The sequence below is a fragment of the Pantherophis guttatus genome, chromosome 3, assembly GCF_059756535.1.
Source record: "Pantherophis guttatus breed Tessera chromosome 3, ASM5975653v1, whole genome shotgun sequence".
Classification (NCBI taxonomy): domain Eukaryota; kingdom Metazoa; phylum Chordata; class Lepidosauria; order Squamata; family Colubridae; genus Pantherophis; species Pantherophis guttatus.
The window spans coordinates 172211310-172236464 of record NC_142065.1 but is presented as its reverse complement, the minus strand read 5'-3'; the positions used below and the strand labels follow the sequence as shown (position 1 = coordinate 172236464).

General features: G+C 35.6%; 1 protein-coding gene across 1 annotated transcript in view; it reads right to left on the bottom strand.

Moving 5' to 3' along the window:
- The window catches only part of LOC117672410 (chloride channel protein C-like), a 69620-nt gene extending 44598 nt beyond the window's left edge, over window positions 1–25022 (bottom strand). Inside the window, exons 1-10 of the mRNA XM_034429043.2 lie at window positions 24953–25022; window positions 23955–24246; window positions 18952–19081; window positions 12628–12708; window positions 11920–12095; window positions 11104–11196; window positions 8294–8537; window positions 4664–4858; window positions 2386–2483; window positions 1364–1467 (exon numbers count right to left, since the gene is read on the bottom strand). Coding sequence (XP_034284934.2) covers window positions 1364–1467; window positions 2386–2483; window positions 4664–4858; window positions 8294–8537; window positions 11104–11196; window positions 11920–12095; window positions 12628–12708; window positions 18952–19081; window positions 23955–24246; window positions 24953–25022 — 1483 coding nt within the window. The remainder of the gene's footprint in view (window positions 1–1363; window positions 1468–2385; window positions 2484–4663; window positions 4859–8293; window positions 8538–11103; window positions 11197–11919; window positions 12096–12627; window positions 12709–18951; window positions 19082–23954; window positions 24247–24952) is intronic.
- Window positions 25023–25155: the final 133 nt, after the last annotated feature.

The following is a 25155-nucleotide window of genomic DNA, read 5'->3' as shown; positions in this document are numbered from 1 at the left end:
TTCCAGTGTTGGAGCACCCACAACTTCTGGAAGCAAGTCATTCAAGTCTTTGTGACTTGGCTACTTAGCTTAATGTCTTACATAAACAGTTAATTCTCATATCCTAAATGAGAGTTACAAGCAACTTTATTTGGTCAGGCCTGCTATTATTATTGACTCTAATAGGCAGAGGAGGTGTCTGATGATGAGATGATCTTATCAAAAGGTTTAGCCAATTTTTTCAGTCTTTCTCCTTTTACTTTTCATTCTTTTTTTGACTCTATGGGGGAGTCTAATCCAAATTCTTATATTCAAATTTTAAAAGCTGAGAGTTTTAGGTACATCATGGCATCAACTACATATTTCATGCAGTTGGATGTTCCTATACATAAAAGGGCTTTCATGCTAGCCCAATGAAATGCCCTGCCTTCATTCCTGCTGTAGATACATACTGTAAAAGAAAATACCACAGCCATTATGCCCCTGTGGGAAAGGTAGATTCTACTGAGCATGCCCTCTTTTACTCCGTTTTATAGGGAACCCCATAGAGTCCTAATTAGACCATTTCTGAATAATGTCATAGAATTTATCATCCAACAAATATGCATGGTTCCTGCTATCTGACACCAGTTATAACATATTCAGATTATGTGTGGCTGAATACGAGCTACATGGTAAATAAGAGCAGCTGAACGTGTTTGATTATGATCTGCTAGATATGAAACTACTTCCAGCATTACATTTAGGATTGCCTGTTGTGTGTATTAGCCAAAACCACTTGTATTAAGTGGTGAAGCTTTTTCTTTTAGTTAAAATTTCTGTTTTTAACTTACCCCATCATTTATTTTAATCCCTTTAGCTTTATTCTTGGAACTGAATTCCAAGAATAAACTGAATTAACTGAAACATTTTGTCTTTAAATTTCTTTCAGTTGAAATTACACCTTTACCTTCTGTGTTGGTTAATAACTACAGTAAAGATTTGATTTAGCCTCCTTTTAGACCAAAGGAGGAAATTGTCAGCACTGGAAATTATCAGTTTTGCTAGCAATTTTGGTTGCTAGCAACACTGGGATTACAAAATAGGGCAAAGATTGCTGGGTTGTCCATCCCTGTTCTGGGAGAAAATATTGAAAGAGTATAGAATGGCTAGAATGTTTTAAGTACAGAAAGTCCACAAATTCCCAAAGTGGCATAATTTGAATCCAGATATTGCTGAAAACCAAGTTTAACAACAACATATGGCTTCTTGTAAAACTAATAGATTTGCATTACAATTAGGGACCAGTCTTCAAAACATTTGTATGTGAATCTTGTAGAAGAATATTTAAGCAGAGTTGTTCTTAAACAAAGAGGGGAAGGGAAGAGATTTTTTTTCCTCTTACCTTCATTGAAGGTTTGGTTGTAAAATTCTGTTTCATTTGATCTACCTTGTAAAGTGGCTAGTTTACAGTTATATTCACATATTTGCCAGCTAAGATGATGTTTGCTTGTAACCAAAATGAAAAGAAATCATAATCAGTTCATGATAAGAATATATAATGCAGGTGCTAAGGCAATGATTATCCATGTTCTCCTTTCCCAACAGTATCTGAAGCTCTTAATGTGCTTGCAAAGTTCCTTCACATGCAAGATTTCATCTGAGCTAAATCTCTTGAACAAAAAAATGCAATATAGTAAAAAAAAAAAAAAAAACCCTGCTTTCAATGTCAGTTGAACATTTGGCCAGTGGTTGGGGTAGAATACATTTTTCACCTACGTGGTTATTTTTCAATGCATTGTGCATTCACTCATCCACCTATTCAAAAAAGTTGTTTTCCAGTGAATCATTTTAAATTGGTGATTATTTGTAATGTTCTACTATATGTATACTATTTCTTAAATTTTTAATCACCTTTAGGGGAATGGGAGGCTTAGCTAGATATATGATATAACCTTCCTATTTTTATGTATGTGGCAATTAGCCTCCTTGCCTCCTAATCCAGAAGGAAACTTGTGTTTCTTTAGGAAACTTGTGTTGTGATGTCAACAATTCAAGCATCAAAGATTATGCAGTTATTTAAGGAACCTGCATATGAAAACGGCTTTTTTTTTTTTCTGTGATTCCTGCCAGGCCTTAAAAGTGCCTGATTCCATACTTTTTGACATCACTCTGAAAGGATGCTGGTACTGTCATAAATCATTACAGAATATCTAATTGTGAGAAGTACAGTATTGCATATCTGAAGTGAGCATACATTCTACTTCCTGTGCCTCCACTATGAAATATGTTTATGGACTAGCCCTCCACGTATTCCACCCAGGTCATATGACATGCCTTGAAGCTACACAATTGAATCAGTTCCCAAACTGAAGTAGCCAAGAGCCATTTTAATATACATGTGCTTCCATCCTTTTCACTACTTACCTCTGTGACTTACTAGTTGGATCAGATGCTGGCAGCCTCCTGACAGGAGTACAGTGAAAGAAATATGGCAAGTAGACTGTAGTAGTAATAGTCAAAACCTGCATATAGTATTTTAAAATACAGAAAGAAATGTTTAACGATAGTCTAAAATCAGCCAGTTCTACACCACAGGAATATCTACAGTTATATTCACTTGATCTAGATCAAGCAATTTTAACTATCAGATTCACAAAATATTTCACAGAGGGACATTTAAGTTCATTAAAGAACAAAAATCAAAGCCAACAATCCAATAAAAAATTATCTTCATAGTACTAGAACTGTCAAAAACTATTTTTACCCATAGTTTGCTGGTCTACAGTTCTACAAACTTTTGCCCTCTAGAGATATTGAAATTTAATTGTTGAATACCACTGCCTAATGAATTCTAGGAATGGTGGGCTACATGAGTTACATAATGGAAGGCATTGAATTGGGAGAGAAAACAATTTTGCACTTCATTAAAGGAAAAAAATCTGTTTCTGAAAATGGTCTGGAAATTTCAGTTCCTCTAAAATAAACTGCAACACAATTAACTGACAAATCGGGTCATGTTACAGTTTAATGTTTGATGATAATAATCTAATTCAAAACACCACTTTATATTTGGCCTGAATTCAATCAACAAGTTTGGGAACGTGTTACAATTTTTCTTCGACTTATCTGATAACGTCAGTTTGCAGAAAAAAAGGTATTTTGTGCTTTAAGTATGCTTTACGTACTGTACTATATGTATACTTGGCCAAATAAAGCTCAATTCAATGCTTATGTAATGAACTGAGTTTCTGTATGATACATTTACATATTCCTATATTCAAAAGCAGTGTTTATTGATTATATGTGCTTGGCTTCATTCTTAAACATAATTCAGATGGAAGCATTATGTTATATTTGAATTTTTAAAGTAATATTTCCAATTCTTTCAACTGTTCACCAGTATCATGGAAACCTTGTTTTGTTAAACACTGAATAATAGATTCTCTTGTAATAAAAACAGGTAAGACATTTTGCAAGGAAAGAACATTCTGATTTTATTTTTTATTAATAGTTTTTCTATTTTATAATATGAAGATTAGAAAATGAATGTTATTTTTAAAAGAACATATTTGCAGTTAATTTTTGTTATCTCTATTATATTGGCATATTTTATATCCCATCCCATCTTTGTTATTTTTATACATAACTCAAGGTGGCAAAACTACCTAATATTCCTTCCACTATTTCCTCCACAACAACTCTGTGAAGTGGGTTGGGCTGCAAGACAATGACAGCCCAAAGTCATCTGGCCAGCAGGACTATAACTCACCATCTTTTGGTTTCTAGTCTAGTGCCTTAACCACTAGACCAAACTGACATTTTTGTGTCTTTTTAGTCCAAACTTCTTTTAATTTCTATGCATATAGTAAAGTAAAATAAGTTAAAAATATATTGATAATGAATGCCTATATTAATGGTATTTTCTAATGCTTAAGGAACTATTACTGTTCAAAGGTTGCAATTTTCAGTCCAAATGCAACCGAGAGTGACCAAGAAACTTTGAGAAAATTCAGAAAGAGTGTAAAACATTGGAAGAAGATAACAATAACACTTAGACTTATATATTGCTTCACGGTGCCTTACAGCCCTCTCTAAGCAGTTTACAGAGTCAGCATATTTCCCCCAATAAGTTGGGTCCTCATTTTACCGACCTTGGAAGGATGGAAGGGTGAGTCAACCTTGAGCTGGTGAGAATTGAAGTGGCAAAGTGCTGGCAGCCGGCCGTCAGCAGAAGTAGCCTGCAGTACTGCATTCTAACCACTGTGCCACCATGGCTCATGGTGCAATGCAATGATGATGAAAAGGGAGTTTCCCTGGAAAAGCGAACTCCAGGGAAATTCCTTCTTATAGTCTAACAAGTAGGGACTGAAACACTGCCAGTTTCAAATGTTTAAAAATTGAGGAATGTTGGACTTCAGGGTTAGTTACCATGGTCTCGAAAATAGATTTCCTGATGTTTGCCAGAAACTATGATTGGTATCTTCAGAAGAAATCTTCTGTATAGCAGACCACAGCTGCTGGCAAAATGTCAAGATATCTGTTGTTTAGACCATGGTCACTAAACCTGGAAGCCCAATGCTACCCAACAGTGAAAGTCTACATCAGTAAATTGAAAAAGTGTCTAAATATCTATGTCTTACCATTCTGAATCTGGTATAAATATATCTTTGGAATGCTCGAGAAAATAACATTCAATACTTACAAAGATCAGAATACATTCAAGAAGTTTGATTGATTTTCTGAGGGATGGTTTTTGAATTGTGCTGAAGAACCACAGACGTATTTTATTAATCCTTATGTTGAGGAAAACAAAAAAAGCTCCTAAAAGACCCCCAAGTATTCCAAGGAAGATGGCCGGAAGAAAGGCCAACACACTCATATCCAGTAAGTTCTTAACCTAAACAGAAAGGAAACAAAATAAAATGTTCTGTAATTTTTGCCAGTTATTTGATATCTAGCAGCCTCCAGGATAAAAGGTACATGATGCAACCATTCTACATATAAAATAAAATTAGGTGCATAAAAACAGATTGTTCTTATGATAGTTTATAGCTCATCATCAAAGTCTTTTTTCCAGAACTTGTACTGTCTCCAGTGGTCCTTCTTATCTTGAAGATTAAAATACAAATGCTTATTATGGGATTGTATAATTGATAATATTAGAACTGACTGAAATAACCTATTGGACAAACTTATACAAGCTTTTCAGGGCTTTATATAGTTATGAGTGTCTCTCCATATCCCCAAGCAGACCTAAGAAGTTTAGATAAATACATTTATTATGGAGAAATGGAAAGCCATAAATAAAAATGATTTTCCATTTAAAGCAGGGGTCCTCAACCCCTGGGCTGTGGCCCACTACCAGTCCACCAATGGTGGGTTGTCCCCGGTTTGGACCGGTTCTTTGGAACCAGTAATAAAACCGGTGGGAGGCTCCGGCCACCGACCCCAACATCATCAGACTGCTTCTGCGCATGCCCCGTTGCGAACCGGTAGTAAAGGTAAGTAGAACCCACCCCTACGGACCACTACTACAACCTATTCAGAATTGGGCCATGCGAGTGGCTGGCTGGGGCATGCACAGCCCAACCTGCACAAGCAGTGGCCTAGTGGGTACTCGTGCAGATGTGTGCCAGTCCATTGCTTGTGCAAGTCAAGCTGCATGTGTGTGTGCCAGCCTGCTCACATAAGGGCTGAGCACATGCACACGTGCCAGCCTGTTACTTGTGCAGCCCAGTTCCCCTCTCCCCCCCCACCTCAGCCAGGCCACCAAGCCACAAAGGTTGGGGACTGCTGATTTAAGGCAGCCCAGAATCTTCCTTTCTAGATTTGTGGTTTAAATTCTGGGTTGCTTCATTCTATCTTTTGAGTAGCTGCTCATTTCCCAGTTTTAAATATTCCTACTATGTGTCACTTGTTTACAAAATGTCTTTCTCTGGCCTGAAAATCAGAGATATCCACCTTACTGGCTTCCATTCTATTGGGGTCTTTATCAGCTGGCTAAACTGATGATTCTTTTCTAAGCACAAATTATTGTAAAATTTTCTTTAGTGAGATTTCTGAAATGGCTGGAAGAGAAGTTACAAAGCTATCTTAGTTTAAAGAAAGCCAATAAATATTCCAACAGGTTTTTTCTTTCATTTTGTTTTGTTCTTTGGTGAATGGAGAAAACATGCAAAGGAAGTAAATGAATTAACTGCTGCTTTTCTGTTAGAAATTACTACTTTTGTCATGTGCTTAGAGTATTTATTAAAAATAAAGCTTCACTTAAAAGCACTCTATAACTGCCCAACAGAAAATGGTGTGTCATCTACAGCCTATCTCAAATAGTTGAGTTGGCTACCCTGCCAAAATTCAATATGCACACATACATTCTTCATTCGTTTGCTACGTGGTATTTCCAATTCATTCATTCATTCATTCATTCATTCATTCATTCATTCATTCATTTATTTCTCATTTGTGTATGACCGCCATCTCATAAAACATGACTCTGGGTGGCATACAATAAAAGAAACTCCTATAAAACAGTGATATAAAAACAAGTAAAAATATTAAACTTATAATTAAAAGCAAGGAGAAAGCAACAGGTATTAACAGCAAAGCCACTTTAACATCTCACAATTCTCTTTAGACTCCCAGAGCTGATGACATAACCAAATTTTGAGGGGCTTATGGAAAATTAACAAGGATGCAGCCAACCTCATTTCAAAGGGGATGATGTTCCATAAGGTGGGTACTATGGCAGAAAAAGCTCATCTCCTGGATCCTGCCAGATTAGCTCCTTGGCAGGTGAAACCCACAACATACCTCTTATTTCAGATATGATGGGGTGTGCAGATCTAGTTGATAATGGGTACTATATCAAATAACTTAGCCCCATGTCATGAAGGGCTTTAAAACCAGCACCTTGAATTGGATCTGGAAACAAACTAGTAATCAATGCAGCTCATAGAGCAGAGTTGTAAAGTGTTCTGTTTTAGGGGCACAAATAATAATAATAATAATTATTATTATTATTATTATTATTATTATTATTATTATTATTATTATTTTATTTCTATACCGCCCTTCTCCCGAAGGACTCAGGGCAGTGTACAGCCAATTTAAAAACACAGAAACAAAACAACAATTAAAATTTAAAATCATTAAATAATTAGGCTCCAATTTAAAATCCCAGAAATTTAAAATAACTGCCCACACTGCCACGTTCTGCACAGCTGAAGTTTCTGGATACACTTCAAGGGTGGCCCCATGTAGAGCACATTACAGTAGTTAACTCAGAAGATGAATAGAGTATGAGGATCCAGGACTGGATGCAATGGACACATAACACAAAACTATGGAAAGGCCCTCATACCAATGACTTCCACCTGCTCTTTAAACAGGAGTTGCAAGTCCAGAACAACCCCCCAAATTTGTGCCTATCTATTTGTGGCAGTGCAATCCCATCCATCACCAATGACAACATAGTTCCAGAAATGGCAGGCCCCCAGAATCTCTTATTCTTGGCAGAATTCAGTTGAAGCCTCTTGTTCCCTGTCCAGAGCCTCACAGCTTCAGGCACTGGGATAAGATATCAAAAGCACACTTAGTTGCTTAGACAGAGGTGTATAATTAGGAATCATCAGCGTACTAATGATACTTCAGCCCATGGCAATGGATGAGCTCACCCAGTGGTTTCATGTAAACGTTGAATAGGAGCAGAAAAAGCACTGAATCCTGCAGCATCTCACATACTAGAGATCTCTCCCTTTCTCAGTCACCACTGACTGATATCAAACCTGGAGATAGAAGGGGAACCCAGCACAATATATTGCCAATCACCCTCAATCCCCAAAGTTGATCCAGAAGGACACCATGATCAGTGATAGTGAAGGCTGCTAAGAGATCCCGCCAAATAAGGCTGAATGTACAACTTTCATCCTACTCTCACCTGAGATTATCTAAAAGTGTGACTAATACCATTTCCATTCCATAATCAGGCTTGAATGCATATTGAAAATGATTAAATAATCCAGAGTTCCCCATCAAAATGGTCAACTAGTCAAGTTAGTTCCAGGACATGCATATTGGTGATGGTTCCCAAAATAAATTCAGCAAAGCCTATCTCAATTTGGTAGCATTCAGAACCGAACTGAACTCCCCTATACCCTGGGATGCAAATTTGCAATTACTTGCTACCTGTTGACAATTTTATTTTTATGTTTTAACTATAGTCCTAAACAACCCCAGATAAAAGAGGATGTTATTGATAAAAGAGTTTGTTTTTAACTTCCCTCAGAAATATGGAAGTTGACATTATTTGATTTGGTATCAACTTAATACATACCCAAAATAAAATCCTCTTCTCAGCTTTGAAAAATCCAAATTGACCCCTGTATACAAACCCATAGAGAGAAGAGGATAGTAAATCTGAAGTGAAAGCAGCCATCAAGCAACAGAAGAATGTTTGCCAGGCCAATTTGATATCCCAGAAAGAGGCCACCTCCTCTAGTGTAAATAAAAGTCCACCCACAGGAGCATGGAACACAGAGGCGAGTGCTGCTCCTGCACCAGCTGTAACAAAATTCCTTCTGTAACAAAGGTGAGAAAGGATTTCTTTTTAAAAAATTACTCTATAGGCTTATATTACATGATAAAACAATTGTGAACTTCATAAAACTGGACATCTCAGTCCAAATATTAACCATGGATTTATGAGATAAGAAAGGAAAGGAAAAAGAAAAACGTAACTCTAAACCATCTACTTTATGTAGGTACATATTGCAGTTAGGTTGAGTCTCAATATTTAAGTAGGTTACAGCTAACCCAAAAACAATTTTGTTTAGAATTGGTTTGTCAAATTGAATCAGATCAAGATTTTTTGTGAAGAAAGTTCAGAACCCAGTGTGTTGGCTGCAATGCAGATCAGGTAGAATTAAGTTTCCATGGTCTTAAGTGAATGTACAAAGATATTTCTGAAGTCTACATTACTGGTCATGGGCCAAATGTTTTCCATAAGTAACAGCTTAAGAAACACATCCCATATTCCTTTTACAAATTGCTGAAGCCAGTTAAAAGACAAAATATATTTTGTTTATTTGGGCTGTCAAGTTGTCCTTGGGCCACAGATAACTTGTAATAGCTTTTTGTTTGGAGATACAACAAACAGTATGGTCAAAGGTTTGGATGTTATTTACATATTTTCATAATCACTGTTTTAAAGCAATAGAATTTGATCCTTCAACTCTTTCCAAAATTTGAGCTTGACATGAACAATAACACTAGCATTTTGTTTAAAATAAAACTTTCTGGGTACGCCATGGATTTGCAAATGCCATCATTTTACAAATAAAAGATAGGGTTTGAACTCATATTCATACACCAAGAACTGCTGATTTATCACATCCAAATATCTTGAAAGTTTGTTACTTCATACAAATTTAGCATGTTATACAAATTATATCCATGTAAAATCCTGTATGAATAGAAAATGTTCACCTGTGGTATGATAAGCCAACCATTATGTCAGTTCACGACAGAAGACAATCAAAAATCAACTCCAGAAAATTAAATTCTGATATTCTTTTATGCATTTGGCTTGGCAATGTTATCATATTTTTGTGCTATCTATGTTCCAGAAATACTGTGCCCAAAAATATAGCATTAATTGATCTCTCTAATCTCTCTAATTTTCTTTTCCCAATTAAAAAAAATCACCCTAAATTGATGTGTTGCTTTCAGATATATTATACAATTTTTCTCCAACTTGGTGTCTCATAGACTGTTCTGGTTGTAAATTGAGGCTACAGCTTTGGAGAAGCTCAGACTGAAGATTTGTAGTGCAACCCAGTCTTCCAATGTATGCTTACTTGTAATAGATATAAGCATATGGTAACAAACACTTAAGATGATGGTCATTAACCACACAACTGAAGCCCTACCCTTTTTTATGTTCACACTCATAAATGTATGGCTATGATTAGACAGTTGTGGCCATTATCCTGACTTCTTTCTCAGTCCCCTCTCCCTGCAGAGACCACTGGAAAAGTGATGTTGCTCATATATGGCATAAAGGGCTCACTGCTCTTTTCTGCAGTGGAAATGTAAATATATTGAAGAAAGATGGGCTCCAAATGTTCACAGAACATCCTTTGAGATTCATAATCATTACAACCACTGCAACCAACCTCCAATATGACCAATATGACCAACTTTCACTTCTGGAATTTTTTATGTTAAGAAATAAAGAGAAGTAAAGATGGAATTAGAAATAGAAGATAGTATCCAGATGCCACCATTGAATTTTTGTGGTGAAGATAGGATAGTTGTACTATGTATCTTCACTTGAAAGTTGTGGAACCTTATTTATCCCCAAATGAAGTGTTTGTGCATACTGTTACAAATATGTCATACAAACATTGTCTAGGCTTGGAAGGAACTTTAGTGGTCTTTTAATCCAAGTCTTTGCCCAGTTCAAGAATCTTCCAGACAAAATGAATATCTACCTTTTTTTTAAGAGTGATAGAGCACCTACTTCACAAGGCAGGCTGCTTAATAGCTCTCATAGTCAGATATACCCTCTGTCTTCTATTGTGCATATACCATATGTTTTACTTACCGTATAAGTGCAGAACCTTATATTTATAACTGAAGAACATTTTGTTGACTGGAGCCCAATGTTCAAGTGTATCAAGTGCCTTTTGAACATTAAGCCAATCTTTTGGGGTGTTAGCAATCCCCCCAGCTTTATGTCATCTGCAAATTGAGATCTATTCCCCTCATCTACATTTTTTTTAAGATAGTGAAGAATATTGGACCACCCAGGAGAAAATCCTGAAGTATCTCATTGTATATCATCCTCTGCGTGGGCATAAAAAGCCCAGACTGGCTCCAGTTCTTTAGCCAACTGCAAATCAATTTGGTAATGGGATCCTCCATCCTCCATTATTGCAATTTATCAAAAAGGAGGTTATGGCCGACTTTTTCAAATGTATTCTTAAAGTCTAAGTATACATGCAAATGCTAAATCCACAGCATTTCCTTAGTCCACTACTCGCTTGATATTTTCATTCTTATACATTCCATTATGTACGTTGAGGCAGTCCTTATTTTATTTCAGGAACAATTTAGAAGCACACAGTTAATAAATTCCCATACCTGTCAGCTGTATTCCAAAATCTGATGATGGAAGGAAAATAAACTCTAAAAATCTTTGGTCTGAAATGGCTCAATCCATACCCTATATTTGCCCTAGAAAAAACATTTGCAAACATGAGTCTCCTTATACATTTTCATGAAATTAAAAAACAATATACCCCTGACCAAGTTATAAAGTTATTTATATTTTTCAGATTAATGATTATATATTCATTCACAATTTAGAAGTGGAATTTATGGTAAAAACTACAGCATAACATACTTTTCTTCAGCCATCTGGATTCTTTCCATTCTATTTTTTTTTTTAATTTGATTTATATGCTGCCCTTCTCCGGAGACTCAGGGCGGCTTACAATGCGCTAAGCAATAGCCTTCATTCTTTTGTATATTTATACAAAGTCAGTTTATTGCCCTCACAACTGGGTCCTCAATTTACCTACCTTAGAAAGGATGGAAGGCTGAGTCAACCTCAACCTATTTCTTCCTCGTCCAAGTTTTTCTTTTACCCTCCACTTATTTCTGAATTTGTATCCATTAAATATGATAAATATTTATTACATTATACCACATTCTGTTGGCGTTTGTCAGAAAATTTATAGAACTTTACTTAGATTAGTAAAACCTAGTTGATTTTCATTACTATGACCTGCACTTTGTTAGAATGTGTATCTTGCCTTATTTGACATGCTGAATGAGAAAATTAGGTCCCTGATATTCTACCTTTTGTGTAGATTCATGCAGTAGAATCTGTTTAATTAATGCAGCAATGCTTTATTTTTCTACCAGTATGTAGTTTTAAAAACATAAATTATTTACCCTAAATGAATCATAGGTCCTTCTGGCCCACAGAAGAGTCCAGATGCTACAGCTAGAACACAAGAGCCAAATGTTCCTGCAAAAGTCCTAATATTAAAAATTTGCTGAATAGAAGCTCCATTCAGGAAACCAATGACTTCAGGTAATCCACTTGGGGCACCTGTTGGACAAAAGAACTATAAAAAGAAAAGAAGAATATTACTGTAGTTATCATATTCATAGTTAAATCTAAGTTTTTGTTGCTCTAATCAGAAGTTTACTTGTTTATTTAAATCATAATGCTTGGTCCCAAAGAATCCTAGAAGTTATAATATCTTAACAATGCTCTGTCAGAAATAAACTAACTAGTGGATTGTGTGTGTGTAAAGTAGAATTTTGGTAAAATCAGAGGAACTTTAGAAATTGGCTGAGTGGTAGAAACAAGTAACTTCCCAAATCAAGTATTTATATAAAACAATACTGTTATAATCTCATGATCATGCAGATTTTTGCAGCCCAAATATGATAGCCCTAGTGATAAGTTAGTTTAAGAATAGGGGATTGTCCTTCATAATGTTAATGTTTAAAATGTGCTTTCTAAAGTATGGTAGTATAAATAGTGAGTTCTCAGTCATTTGTACTGGGGTCTCATTTTTTTTCACTATAAGGAAACACTTCCCATCTTTCAGAAATTGTTTCAGATTGCTAAGTAAGATATTTAACACTTACCACAACTAATCCTGATGATAAAATGATCATCGCTAGTCCAATTCCCAACATGTAAATCCAGGTCATGTGAAAGTTGCCTTTCTGTCCATTTTACAAATATATGGTAAGCGAAAGAGGAATGTTATAGCTCTTATCACATTCATTTGCTCTACATATTCTGTTAAAACATTGTATGACCTCCTAAGATTTATTTCATCTATATACTGTCTCTGATCTACATACTGTCTTTATCATATGAAAAAAAACTCACAATAGAGGAATGGAAACTGAGTATATTTTAGCTTGGGGAAAATATATGTTGGAGATCTGATTTCAGAATGAATCCTTGTTAAAGGATTCTGCTCCTGTACAAAAAGCAGAAGAATCCCGAGTAATTAAGTAACAGGACATCCCATTAAAAATGCTCATCTTCAAAATGAACATTGTTTTATTTGGCACAGAGTGTAGGCTTACCCCAACTATCAATTAATAGCAACAGACATGCATTGTACTTGAACTGAAACTTTGATTTATTAAGAAGTATATGAACACAGAAAGCTTTCACTTCTATATGAACTATATTTTATTCAGAGTTGTGGATGGGCAGATTTAATAAATAAATACATTTTAAAGTGTGATGTAGTCTGAAGAAAGGGAGGAAAGGATAGAGAAAGAACATTGCTTTATTGCTTAAGAGATTCATTAACTAACAAAAGAACAGGAGAGAATTGAACATAGGAATACAGTATGAATACCCTTATTAGTGGCTTGTCATTGGCTCTAGTGGTTAAATAGGCTTATAAGTGCAAAGAGATAGTCTAATCTCCAACAATATGAATACAGAGGAATATAAAAGCATTCTTCATGTATCTTAAAGAATAGCACGCAAAAGAAACCATAACCTGTGTTTTATCATCTCAGAATACAAAAACAAGGAATGGTCTTAATTTTCAGGAAGAGGGTTTCAGAAAAAATAATAACAATGAAGCAAATCAACAGTATTACCAATCACTCTTCCTTTTGCTGGAAGATAAAAGAGTTTTTAATTTGTAGTCCTGCACTGAGCAGACTTTGGAGTTGACTACTTAAATTATCTTTCCAACTCTGCTTGAAGGGTGCAACCAGTCCACAGAAACGTCATTGTCCAACTGGTATCAGCAAATAGTAGTATCATGGTCATGAACATCTATAATAATGTTTACCCTTTGTGCTGAACTCTTGACTTTCACCCTCACTTTCAGACGTATTTCTGTTCACAATCAAATCCAAATGACAATAGTGAATTGCTAGCTCAAAACAGAAGTACAATTGCTGATGTCAACAGCTTATGTGTTCAGGCTAAGCATATGTTTATTTGTACAACATTCACTGCATCTCTGCCAACGTCTACTGTTATTTTTACCATTTCATAAAATATGAAGAATTCCTTCCTCCCACACACTCAAATACATATATCAGTCCTTGTTTCATCTAATAAGCCACCTCATTAGCCTCCAAGCCCTATAATAAAAATATAATGAAACAGAGGATTTATATGCACTCACACAAGCAGAAAGCCATCTTCGGTATTTATCTAGAGTTATACATTTATTTTTAAATAAAGGCATACTAAATTGGCTATATTACTTAAGCTAAAAATAGTAGCTTCTGAATGTTACACATTTAATTGCATATATTTAGTATATAGTGTTTATTTACTTTAATTTTGAAAAGATAGTGACTTAATAATTTGTCCAGTTCCTGATTTGGCAAATTATCTTGTAATTCAGCTACATCTATAATTATCATTCCAACTAAACAAATATTTCTATTACCAACTTTATACTAACACCCAACTGATTTGATACAGGCTGGGTGATACTGGGAGCAGACTTTTGGTACACATTATGAAATAAATCCCATTGATTTGAGTACAATTGTGACAATGTCCATCCAACTCATTGATCATTAGTGAGTACTTTGTAAAATCATCGTCACAGAAACCCATACAATATATTTCCTACTTTATATCTTCAGCAAAATATTGTTCCATCTTCCAACTTTTTTTTTTTTTTTTTTTTTGTGTTGGATTGGCTGGAGTCAAGATGTCTGGAGTGCCCATCACAAGTAAATTGACTCCTATGCTTTTGCAAAAATGTCATGATACTGAGGTTAGATTCACTTGTGGCTAAACGTCAAAGATGCCTCCAAGGTGAAATAGTTCAGCAAGCTACCACAAATTTCCTGCTGTAGCTTCAGGCCAGATCTTTTGACTGTAAATTGCAAACATGTGGTACTCTGTAGTAATTCAGGAAGACCAGATACATAAACCTGAATCTACCACTTCACAAATTTAAGTGGTATTTACCTCAGCCTTGGAAACATTTCCATAATTTTCTCAAGTTTCCTTACATATGATTAGTATATTCAGCATTTTAACAGAATCCTGATAACGTAAAACACACAAAAAAAACCTATGGGCTAAAATCTGCTCTAAATCTTTGGTACCAAAGAGAGCCATTATTTACAATCTCTTAGCATTAACAGGCTGGCCTGGCCTAAATCTTCTCCCCTTTTTAAATGTAAATTTTAATTTGTTTTTAAATTATGGGGTATTTTAAATTCAGCCAAATTATTTAATTCGTTTTTAATTTATTTTAAATTTTTGTATTTATGTGTTTTATCTTGTGGCTGTTCACCACCCTGAGTCCTTCGGGAGAAGGGCGGTATAGAAATTTAATAAAATAAAAATAAAAAAATAAATTATTCACAGCCCAAGTCTAAAAAACCCTTCTTGCTCTTTACTGCTACATTGTGCATCATATTTTGATATTTATATTGAGTGATATCTTTGCAGGCATCCTCTGTTTTGGATGCAAGTAATCTGATCCCTGTGAACATCCCTGTCTGCACTCATGATGCTTTGCCAATACCCATGATTTATATTATTTCTCTTTGATCAGACATTTGCTAATCACCTTCTCTATTTTGACCCAGAATATTAGTGGACCTCAGAATTAAGAACAGCACTTCCTATATTTAACAATAGAGGTCAGCAGTTAGCTTTGAAATGCCCCTGGACATTTTCCCGTAAAAAAGAAAGGAAGGTATTGAGTGCCAACTTTGTTTAGTGATTAAGGCACCAGACTAGTACCCAGAAGATTGTGACTTCTAGTCTCAACCTTAAGCATGAGAGCTGGCTGGACAACTTTAGGCCAGTTGTTTTCTTTCAAATCCACAATGTCAGGCTTGGTTGACAAGCTGGTCAATCAATTCCCTCCACAACCAATGGATCAATTATCAGTTAATCATTTGGGGAGAAAGGTGACCCTGTATTTGTGAGAAAACACTAGGAGGGGGGGGAGAAAAGTATTGACCATATTGCCACTGACTATTTAGTGGTAGAAAGCTAAGAATGAATTGTGTGGACTTTAAGCTGCAAAAGCTAGAAGCAAAGAACCTGAAACCAAAAAGGACCATGATCAAAACCCAATATAGGTGTCCTCTACACCCAAGAAGACATGAGTAACATTTAAGAGCAAAGAGACTTAGAAGAGTTGCATATTTATTTATTTATTTTATTGATAGGCCATCCAACATCCAGCAACTCTGGACAGTTTGATGTGCACTTTCGAAATGCACTGTTTTAAACACCCTTTTATGCTGGAGTTCCAGAATGGCAAGATATTAAAATGCTATCGACCGTAGTTTTATATCTCAGCAATATTTCTCAGACTATTTATATTCAAAGTTTTCATATATCAACATAAAAACAGGCTTTTACTTGCACCACACACTTGATTCTTTTAAAGGATCTTCTGCATTGATAGCAATAAATCAATGCTTATGTATTCGCTGAAATACACAGAAAGTATAGGTTTTTCAATGCTTTCAAAAATCTGCTTTTGTGGGTCTATCAGCCCTTTAGGATAGATTTTAAGAGTAGGTAGTACAACATCAGAAAATATGGGAAACAGCAATAAATGCCTTGTTGCTCATGTAGTTTTAAGACATCAGTTATTAATTCTAAAGTTATTGTACCTAAAAAGAAGACTTGCTTATTTTTTACAGTGCTCTATTTTGCACTTTTAGAATCTCAGATTTCAAAAGCTTGGATCAAACAACAATATGTAGGGAAACCTACCAGAAGAACTATATCAGGGAAGTGAAAATAGAATGGAAAAGGAAATGAGATGGGTATCACATGTATGTATTAATCCAATTTTATCTCCATTATCTGCTTTGTGGTATGAATAATCTACTGCAGATTTCACTGAAAAAAGCACATAATCGGAATGAATCACTGGAACTGTCTATTCTAATACTCTAGGAATGAAACACACAAAAAAGTGATGGAATAATATAAAAAGAAGGCTTAGGTCCAAGTTCAGGCAATATTCTGGATATATTAAGGACTATGACTCCATCCTCCATCCTAAAAGCCATAGTCTGTCATGACCAGTGAACTTTTTGATTGGGAATTAAGGGAGTTGTAGTTCAGGTTGGGCAAGGATGAGATAAATTACTGAGAAAAGACTATTCTGCAAAGCCTGATACTTTATTGAAGATCCAAAGGAGCTTGTCTCTGAAAGCTCCATTGAATTACTGGATTCAGTGAGGTGGATGCATTTTATAAATAGGCAAGGTTAATAGAGCAACATGGTTGAAAGGTAATTTCCATGAAAATTGGAAGTGTGGCAGTTAAAAATTTACAGGGTAATGGGAGAAAATATGTGTCGTGTTTGCCTTGAGTCTCAAAGCACCAGTAGACAAAAACAGCACCTTTTTCCTGCAGCTGAAGTAAGTCCTATCATGTTTTTGATTATAGCCAAATTCAATGGCACATAGACAAATGCCTTTTGTTTCTTCTGGCTGCTGCTCTTATAGATATTGGTTAAAGCTTTCATTTGCTTTCAATTTCATAGTGATGTTTTTAACCTCTGCCAGGTTAAAATAAAGACCAGATGTGCTGGACTACTTATTCATCAGGCTTCCTCTGCTGACAACTGTGTCCTTGTTGTCAACACATTCAATAATATGCAGATTTCTTATAGGCTGCTCCACTTCAGGCATTCAGCACTTCCCTTTGATGTGACTCTCAATATAAATAAAAGAAAACCTGGAACCGAAGAATGCTACTTTATATAGGCAGCAACAGGTCTCTAAAGCTATCTGACATTTTTCAGTTAGGTAGCATTTTTTTTTCCAAAATAGACAAAAAAGCATAATTTGTTTTATTAGATTCAATGAGCAAGCTTGAAGAAAAATAGGAAGAATTGCTAAATAGGACCTGGTATGTTGCATAGGGTTGTTTTAATCACTGTGTGGAAGAAAGAACTCCAACTGGATAATTGGACCTAAGTTCTTCTATTCATCTTAGCAGGTTTCTAAGGCATATTAGGTGCCATTGCCCCACCCTGTGTGACAGGGGGAAGGTGTCAAAAAACTGTGAATGCATGATCAAAGCTCCAACTCTCTTTTCATCGCATTATCTATTTTAACTTTCTTAGTACCCACTTACAGAACCTTATATTATCTATCTTCCGTTGTGTGTACATGTGTGTTACTTCATTACCTTTTGCTTGCCATTTAGTGTTATCCAGATTTATATGGCCCAGATATAGTTGCATGCAAAATGACTCATATGGCTGCTTCTAAAACTGTCCCTGCCTGGTTGACTCAAATAAGCATATGTGCATATGCAGACAACAAAAGTCAGAAACAAACAAGTCACCTTATGGATTACAACATGTAAATGTACAAACCCTATCAAAACTAATTGTGGCTCATTGGAAATCACAGGCTATTACCAAGCTTTCCACCTGAGGCAAATTCCTTGTGTGTCTAATCACACTTGGCCAACAAAGTGTTCTATTCTAAACTGATACTTATCATTTGTTGTCCTCATTTGGGGGCTGAAAAAACTCACCTAGTATTAAGTAAACAGGAAAATGACCTCACTGCGTTGTTATACAAGCATATTGGGACAAAGTCCTTTTTATAAAAATGGGCAATTTTGTGAAAAGAAAATATGACATATGAAGTGATTGAATCTATACATCTTACCAAACCATAGTTTGCTTAAGCATGTTGATGGGTGAATCATCTTTGGTTAGATTTGCAAAACATGCCAAAACACACCAAAATTTCATTTATGGGCTATAGTAGCTGTACACTACACAAAGCAAAATAAAACAAACCTTATCTTGATGTGACCCAGCCACAATTTAAAATCACCAGGCAACTATATTCAATACTTGAGCAGGGAGAAAGATAATGAATGTAGCATAATCTTACAATCAGACAAGAATATTTCAGTTGAGTTTAACTTTGTAATAAAAGCTATAGTGTATAATTTTCTTTTACCTGAAGGTAGTCTTCCACCAAGCCCCATTTTAATCTGATGAGGTAATCAATTATCTGGTGAGTCAGGAAACCTAGAATTCCGACTGCTGTTCCAATGATCCCCATCACCAACCATCTATCCCAATCCGTTCTTTAAAAAAAAAGGGAGGGAGAGGAAGCAATTCCATATCAGTGGCAAAAATATTATGGGGTTAATTAGTGGCTTTGAGGCAAGAAGTGCATAAAGGTTAATTAGTTAATGTTTAGGATAATGGAATCTAGGTTTTAAAACTGATTCAGAGACTTATCCTGAGAAGCCAGAGGCAAGTAGGAAAACCTCCACTAAGAAAACAATGACTTTGTTTGATTCTACTCTGTTTTGTTCCCTTTTTGCATCACAACAATCCTACATTCTAAACAGCATGTGTGGCATACTGAAAGTCACTCTATTAATCCCGAGGCAACTTCTTTAAGAAAAAAATTCAACAAAAGCAAACTGGTTTACATTTCATTATGTATTCTAATGAGAACTTTTGAGAGGTATAATTTGCTTTTGAGATATATTTGTTTATGGGTAACATATTAGCTTGTTTTGTCATTACATTGTGGCCACATTTGAACTCAATATACCCAGGGGTAATAGCTCATTCTTCATTGCTGAAATGTGAAAATAGTTTGCCAAATCTAGCCTTATTGTCACCATAATTCCCAGTTCAGAAACATTTCAAGAATCTTAGCAAGCTTAGTCCGTGTTTTCCTTAAGCAACAAGAAGTTCATCAGTGCCCGCAGGCAAAGAACATATTTTCTTATAATGTTGTTCATGTGTTTTAGATTGCAGTTCTTCAATAAAACCACAAAGAATTATTATAGTTAAGTATCAAAACACAATTCTGTCCACTGTTTTATCACATTCTTACTTTTACGTTGCACATATTGATATTGTTTTTCTGTACATTATTTGATTACTTTTAGCAGAAAATTAGAAATAAGCATTTTTCTAAAATGTGTCCACAATGTAAAATGACATTTTAAACTTTCCTCATCCTTGCTTATAACACTTGCTCCCCTTTCTTGATTGTGTTTGGTTCTTCTAATGAAAGAGTATGGATTTCTCAAGAATGGGTGTGATTTTTTTTCCTAATGTGATCTGTCTTCCTAGTCTTTTGGTTTATTCTGGAGTTCATCTCCTGGCTGATCTGCATGCACTTTTCACTGTCATCAACAGATGGCACTAGAGCACTTTATAATCCTTGTGCAGAGAGAAAGATGTAATGGAAGGTATTTTCAAACTAGGAAATATTTAGTGTCTCAAATGAGATAAGGTTCCTCAGGTGCCGTGCTCTATTTACTTTTGGGAGTAGTTTCCTCAATGTATATTTTCTACAGCTAGTCCTCAACTTACAACCACAATTGAGACCATAATTTCTGTCATAAGTCATTGTAGTCATAAATCAAGTTAGAACTGATTTGATGACAGCATTTACAGTGCTTATTAAATAAATCACTGGGTCATTAAACAAATCATATGGTCATTAAGTGAATTCAGCTTCCCCAATGGGTGGTTTTTTTAAAAGAAATTGGCAACAAATGTTCCAAATCATGTGACCATAGGATGCTGCAACCAGTTGTGATCTGGTTGCCAAGAGCCAAAATTGTAATCATATGACTGCAAGAGTGATACAATGGTCATAAGTGCAAATACAGGTCACAACTCACTTTTTTCTGAGGCTGCTATAACTTTGAATCATGGTTAAATAGTTCTTTAAATTGTTAAACTTGGATCCCTTTAGTTCTAGCACAACACTTCAATCTCTATAGCACATTTGAATGTTTATTTGCAAGGTATTCATTAGATTAGAGATCTTAGTTTGTATAGAATAGTGTGAGCATATTTGGGCTTTGGTTGTGCTTATGGTTTAAGGGCAAAAATGTGCCAAAAAGTGGCTCATACAGTTCAGATTCTTAGCAAACAATAATGCCTATTGCATGAGTATGAGTAAGGTACTTAATTCTACCCTTTTCTTACTAAAAACATTATTTGAAAGCATCAGCTGACCAGACCATATTTGATGGCAGCAATGATAGTATATGAGCTCACAGATGACATCACAGCTTGGGATGTAATAGGAGTGAATAGAACAGGGGTGTCAAACTCACGGCATCACGTTGTCGTCACGTGCTGTATCACAACTTTTTTCCCCTTCGCTAACCCAGGGTGGGGGTGGCCAGCGCATGACGCATCCAGCCCGTGGGCTGTGAGTTTGACACTCCTGGTATAGAAAAAGAACTAGAATGTATGACATGAAAGAAAGAAAAAAGATGTCTTTTTTACAAAACTAAGAGAAAGGGGAAAGCTACAAAAAACAATGGCCTAATCCTGTTTAGTGAAGGTATAGATTTAATTATGAATAAGTGATGAAATATGTCAAAAATATTAATTGCTGTTAATATATGTAGGTTGGTATATGTACAAAAGTAGGGATACATAGGCTGACAATGTTTATGATAGCTTGTAGGTTACAAAAGACTAAGAAAAGCTCCAGAATGCAATAGCCCTCATGTTCAACTTGGTATATCCATGTTACATATTGCATATCTGTAAGACTGTATTCTCCAGATAGACACTATCCATCCAGTGAGATCCAGTAGGTGAGAACTCAATCCCTAAGAAATCTTACCAGAAGCTTTGAGGGTAACCTTCACTGTAGGAATTCCTATCTTATGGAATAGCCTCATCCAGAAGACAATAAAATCCTGGTTCTTCTGGGTGGCAGCTAAGATGGCTGCATGATTCCTGATGTTGTTATGCCAGAACATTGTGCATCATTATATTCTTACTCACAATATAATCTGTTCAGATTTGGTTTGAACTGGAGTGGTATATAAACTCTAGAAAATAAATCTTACTGGCTGACAATTAGATTCATTGAAGTTCAATGAATTTGGAGAGGACAGACTGAGAAAACAGATATGCATATTCAGAAAACTACCTCGAATTGTTGTGGGGGAAATTGACTATATAATAAATGTCTTTTCAAGAGAAGCAAACTCAAATTTAATCAAAAATCCCACCAGTGTACTCTAAATAATCTGTTTTACCTGCTGAATTGTTAATGGCAATTGCAAATATATAAAAAAATAGATATTCTGGCTTTGCTGTCATTAATTTCTAGATTAATTTTGCTGCAAACATTAGAAATATTTCATGGACTGAATGATCTGACTCACATAACTTATTTATGAAGGATAGGTCTTATTCTGCCATATTTGACCACTTCCCCTTGATTAGTATTAGTGATGTGAACAGGTGCATTATAAAAAAAAAGTGTTTCACTTTAGCAAGATTATATGTCTAAATATACAATAATCCTGATTTAATTGTGTAACCCTGTCAATTGACTCAAGAATGAAGCCTGCTATTTTTCTGGGATTTAGTCCATCACTTATAACCCAGTTAGTTCCTCAGGCTCACCAGATGTACTCAATTAATTTCCATAATTGCTTAGGAATTCATCTGGTAGCCATTATAGCTGAGTAATTTTAGATACTTGATACATATCTGACGACATCAAGCTGGACACAGCTGCCATAAGTGCATTATTAATTCATAATATTAAAATCTACATATTTCATTTGGATAAGTTTCTGAACAAGAGAAACTTTGTTAGTTTACTTATTGCATCAGATTCACAATTCCTTCATCCCAAAACCATTTATTAATATAGTACTTATTGGTACTTTGTTACTGTTTCCATGAAAGGCATTTTCAATCATGTAAACATACTTAATATCTATGATATATTATCATAAATGCATACAGGTAGTCCTCACCTACCTATCACAGTTGGGACTGGCAACTCTATCAAGCAATGAGATTATGAAGTAAAATGTCATGTGACCATGCCTAATTTTCAATGTCACTTCAATTCTGGTTACAGTTGTTAAGTGAACCACCACAGGTCATTAAATATATCTTGTGACCACAACTAGCAACTTTCTACCAGTTTCTCCATTGATTTTGCTTGTCAAAAGCTGGCTGTGATTGTGGGATGCTGCAACTGTCATAAATGTTCACCAGTTGCTAAATGCTTCGAATCCTGATCACATGACTGTGGTAATGCTGTAGTGTCCACAATTTTGAGAACCATTTGCAAGTCTCCTTTTTCAGTATTAATCATAATTTCAAAACAGTTGTTAAATTAGTGGCTGGTAAATAGGGATTGCCTGTACTGGCAGTTCTTAGTAAAATTCCCAGTTTGGAGTGTTAGTTCTATGAGGATAATATCCAGTGTCTCATAGTTTCAAGACTTTCTGAAATTAATATCGGAGATGTTCTCCAACTTTATAGTACCATGCTCTCCTCCCCCCCAATTTATAAACATATGTGCTTCCTAACAAATTAAAAAAAACACTTCTTGGGATTATGGTGAGGTAAGAAGTAAATACTACTTCCATTTAAAAATTTAATTTTAATCCATTTATTAGATGAATTGTAAGCCAAGATGAGCTCCATTTTTTCTGCCTATGCAAGCCTGAGTAAGTTTTTAAAAACATTGACACCTGGGGGGGGGGAGAATCCGGCTTATTGTTTAATAATCCTACAATCAACACCTCTCAATGCCGTTTAAAGAGTTAATAGCAATAGCACTTAAATTTATATACCACTTCAGTATTTTACAGCCCTCTCTAAGCGGTTTACAGAATCAGCATATTGCCCCCAATAATCTGGGCCATCAACCTTGGCAGGATGGAAGGCTGAGTCAACCTTGAGCCTGGTGAGATTCGAACTGCCAAATTGTAGACAGCTGATTGTCAGCAGAAGTAACCTGCAGAACTGCATTCTAACCACTGCACCACCACTGCTCTAAACTCGATCAGTGATCACAGAATCCTAGCTGACTACTGAATGGAAGAGGGAAATGAAAAATTAAAAAGGAGGAAGTAAGCTGAAATCAGAACTCCATGTTTGCTTCTTATAATAGCAATTCTAAGATACATATACATACAAATTTAAGTCAAGTACCTGTAAGCTTGCTCCTGCAGCCACTTCTTGTAAATATTACTGTGTGAAGGCAAATAATCCAGACTTTCATGGACTGAATGTTCATCTTCCTTCTCTTCAAGACTGTTTTTTCTAGAGCAATGAGTATTGTTAGAGTTCCCTTTGCATTGGAGATCAAGAGAGTCAATCAAATCAGGCTGCTCTTCTGCCAGCAACATTTGATCTTCAGCAACACCTGTGCACCTCTTATGAGAAAGCAGGGTTGACAAAATCACACAGCTCACAAAAGATTGCAGCTTGCGAAGTTGTCTTGCTACCCAATCAGAGAAGTAGGAAATTCAACAGGAGGAAAGAATGTATCTGTACAAGAACTTGCTGATGTTGTGGGTTGGATTATTTTGGGGCTGCAAGATACAGATTCAACATGTTTGCGGCATCTACAGTCAGCCAGAACCAGATCTTGCTTTGTATGGTAATCTTCTCACTGGAAGAGACTGGCATGCAACAGACTAGATGCTTTTTTTTTTTTTCTTGAACAGAGGTGACTTGAAATGATAAGATTTAGGAATTAAGCAGCCACTACAAATAATTTGGATAATTTGGCTACATAATACAAAACTGTATTCCTTTTGTTTATTAAGTCAAATCAAACAGAATTCGGAAGGCTGCAGAAACATTACATAACAAGGCAGGTATCAAGAACTGTTGTATAAGTCAAGTGATAAGGCACATCGCCAATATCCAACTGTACTTGAGTTTGCTGCTGCTGCTCCTTGTGCTGCTTCAGTTTACTTTCTCCAAGAGCAAAAGAAGCCCCATTTTTCTCATCTCAAGAGAAATGTAAGCATATGGGGGAAATGATGAGAACAAGAATTTCTCATTTGCCCTAAAGGGAAGATTCATAGTGAATGCCTTTTGAGTATTGTGCCAATCTCGGTCAATTATTTGTGTGACCAAGAACAGAGGTATTTTCTCTCCATGTTAAATGTTAAATCCTGATGACTTCTATGGAAGATTACCTGTCTTGGATGAAAACAGACCATATGAAATTTCCCAGTATAAAATCTTGAGGTATACTTGCACATTCATCATGGAACAAGGTAAGGCAGCTGGAGAGTGGAGCATGCTGTTTTGTATTTCTGCATGGACATCAGCATCACACAAATTGTTATGAAAGTTAGATGAAATATTGCTTTTATATATAAATATAGTATTGATAGGC